At 41.6% G+C, this 3,251-nt stretch overlaps 1 protein-coding gene across 1 annotated transcript; it reads right to left on the bottom strand.

Annotated features, from left to right (window-relative positions):
• Positions 1 to 1,072: 1,072 nt before the first annotated feature.
• Positions 1,073 to 2,428, bottom strand: LOC129616967 (uncharacterized; the record flags this gene model as incomplete). The annotated part of the gene is made up of 4 exons (XM_055532439.1): positions 2,077 to 2,428; positions 1,937 to 2,009; positions 1,629 to 1,877; positions 1,073 to 1,349 (listed from the first exon to the last, which is right to left on the bottom strand). Coding segments are annotated over exons 1-4 (951 nt in total), but the record flags the coding sequence as incomplete, so codon positions are not given.
• Between the last annotated feature and the right edge of the window lie 823 nt (positions 2,429 to 3,251).

The following is a 3,251-nucleotide window of genomic DNA, read 5'->3' as shown; positions in this document are numbered from 1 at the left end:
TTTTGCTGTAAGATGCTTGTTATTGAATCTGTACTCGCCCTTCACTTGCCACCCTGTTAGAGAATAGATGCGACGACAGTGATTTCAGGTCTTCGCTCACCGAGAAGTTCAAACAGGCTGCCTAGAGTGTTAACTCCCACAGCGGGGTGAGAGACTGTGCGAAATGCAACGTGATCGTTAACAACATTCAGTTTCAAATGTTCCGATAAATGCAAATGAATCTTAGCGGCGCGTGGAGTTACATTGATGTATGATTTCCACAGAGCAGCAAGAAGAGGTAGGTAGGGACGTTTGCTGTTCATGGTGAAAATGTTTGAAAACAAGATTTAAAGGCGAGCCTTTGGGGACTAAGGATGTTGACAGAGAGAAAATATTCGTTTGCACCATTTGGGTTCGTAGTGAACGATCTCGATTTTGGCCTGATGGATTGTGTTTCCAAAATATGAGGGTTGTTAAAAAAAGAATGGCTGAATTACCTTCTCAAATAATTCCCGAAGCAGAAAATTGTTGGAATCGTATTCCTCGCCATAGACTAATCTCTTAACTCGCTGCACTTCTCCATGAAAGGCAATTGGGGTGGACAGACTTACAGCTTGGATGATTAATTTTGCACAATTGAGGCACGGGAAGCAAGTGATGTACAGAGTTCCGCCTTCTGATCGTTCCAATCCTGAGAAGCTACTTGAAAGTGAGAAAATACCACGAAACAGACCTGCTTGGATCAATGCGTTCGCCTCAGCGTGAACACACAAACAAGCTTCAAGTTGAGCTCCCTGCAATTGATTATCACAAATAGAACAAAGTGGAATCCCAGACTGACGCGAGCAGCTGAAGGGTCAGTGCAGCGATGACAACCACCTGAGAACTGTTTTTATCATAGGGGTCAACAGCTTTGTTTACCTTGCATGCAATCCAAGGTTTTCCGAGGAGTTCCATTGTAGCCTTAATTAATAAATAAAATAACAAATGAAGCACATTATAGAGCAGCCTTTCCCAATAGCCGCTAAAAGTGAAATACCTGTGGAGATGATCTATAAGCAAAAATAGAGTTGTCGTCACTCTAGAGACTTACGATACAATCTTTCGTCAGAACAGCCCCAACTCGGCGTCTTATGCAATTTGAACGACTTGAGATCACATGAGCAGTTGACATGAATTGCGTATCAAACGAAGGACGAAAGATGGACGGATGACCCAAACCAAGATCTGGTAACATAGTGATGATTATATTGATGGTAATATTATATTGATGGTGATGATTATATTGATGGTGATGACTATATTGATGGTGATGATTATATTGATGGTGATGACTATATTGATGGTGATGATTATATTGATGGTGATGACTATATTGATGGTGATGATTATATTGATGGTGATGATTATATTGATGGTGATGATTATATTGATGGTGATAATTGAGTGACGTGGTGAGACATCAGAGTCAATAACATTCATATTTGAGATTGTGATGCTATTGAGCGAGTGACGTACGTGTAATCTGATTCTTTAGAGTTTCTACTGAACCCAAATTCGTTACATAGAAATCAGCGGACTGAATGCCTGAATTCAATTTCATTGCTCGATTGATTATTGAACAGACGACCTTACAGACAGATGAGCACCCAATATCACTTGAAGCTAAAGCCCTTGTTAATGCCGCTGAACTGGAAGGCCTTTTGATGCACTCCTGGCATCCATGGCTATGCTGAGGAAGAAATAATGCAGGGGAAAAAACTATTGCGCAACGCCGTACAGAAGAATCCGATTTGATGAAGTTCTCAAGAGAAGAGTCTGAATGAAGAGATTGCCAGCGGGTCATCCGCAAGTCAATTGCCGAATCGATAGCAACGACAACCACGTACGGCCTTGTTCTGAAAAATTTCCATGAATACCATCTTCTCAACCTCACACTCATGCACTTGTAGTTTACCTTAACGTCTGTAATATCGCTAGATGGCTAATCGAATAAACAACAATATTTTCATCGTAACGTTTTATAATTTCTGAGAACAACCAAAAAAATAGAGTTGTTAGCAATTTGACACAAGCTCACAGCGTTCTGTATTTCACCTTTCTTCAATGCTGCCAATCTGAAGTGGCGCAGTTGTTCTTCGCTGGGCGCTGATGTCTGGAGTGTTGATGCATTCAATGGCGGTGGAGCCGGAGTACCACAGAAGTTGTCATCATTTCTATCGAATTCGGGGTGTGTCGAAGACGCCGACCGCTCAATGTTTTGCCTAGATTGAGCATAAATACTATTTTCTTTGTTAGCCTTCTTGTTCAGCGGGGTTGATTCAAACTCGTCACCACTTCTGAGATACGCTTCACAATCAATCCAATTCCATCCGCGGTCGTGATGTAATATTTCTGCAACGGTCTTTTTCCCAGAACATTTGGAGCCCGTTAGGAGAACAACAACCATTGATGGCCTTTTTTTTCAACCTATAAATTTCATGCAGTTCTGTGCCTTCTCTCAAACATGAATAATGTTAAGGAGGTCCCTCAAATTTGACCAAGAATATGAAGATGCAATTCAGCAGAAAGATGAACAAAGGTATCAACAACAGAACCATTTTGAAATTCTCAAGTTTGAATCGCAGTTGCAACAAAAAACAGACGAAGTAGGGTCCTAAATAGTGAATATTTAAATAAGTTGGGGGGAGCATGGCATCAATCTGAGCGCATACGTGTTCTTCTAGATCCACTGGTTAACGAACGCATGGATAATTGCCGACGAGGCGTTGAGGCAACATGTAAAATACACAGCACAGAGGCGTCTGAGTTTATTGGTTTTGTAGATTGCTGAATTAGAACATGATCTTCAAATAAAGCAAAGTGAAAATTGTACCCTTAAGGAACAACTTAGTGCCAGGGAAGCAGATGTACGTCAAAATAATCATCTTACAAGCATCGATTTCATGTGCTGTCATTCAGCTAGCTGCCTCTAATACTGATTGCAAAGCGGGAATCGTTGAAAATGAAAGAATCCGTTCGTGCTACGACTCCACCGTGAGGCGAATCTCCCAACTTGAGAGAGAATTATCTGAAACGCGTCACCAACTGAATTACGAAAGGCGCGTCAACAAGCGGGAGAAATCACTCCAAAATCGGAAGAATGATGTAACATTTGAACGTCGCTGTTTCTCTGTCATTTTGGCGTTTGCAGGACTTTGGCTTCGAACATCTCGGTTCTTCTCAGGAGAGCGGAGTTTATCAACACCCCATCATGGATGACCCGCCAATTC

Source organism: Condylostylus longicornis, unplaced genomic scaffold (assembly GCF_029603195.1).
Source record: "Condylostylus longicornis isolate FDR11 unplaced genomic scaffold, ASM2960319v2 ptg000347l, whole genome shotgun sequence".
In the NCBI taxonomy this organism is placed as follows: Eukaryota; Metazoa; Arthropoda; class Insecta; order Diptera; family Dolichopodidae; genus Condylostylus; species Condylostylus longicornis.
Note: the sequence above shows the minus strand (reverse complement) of the source record. Positions and strands in the feature narration are given on the sequence as shown.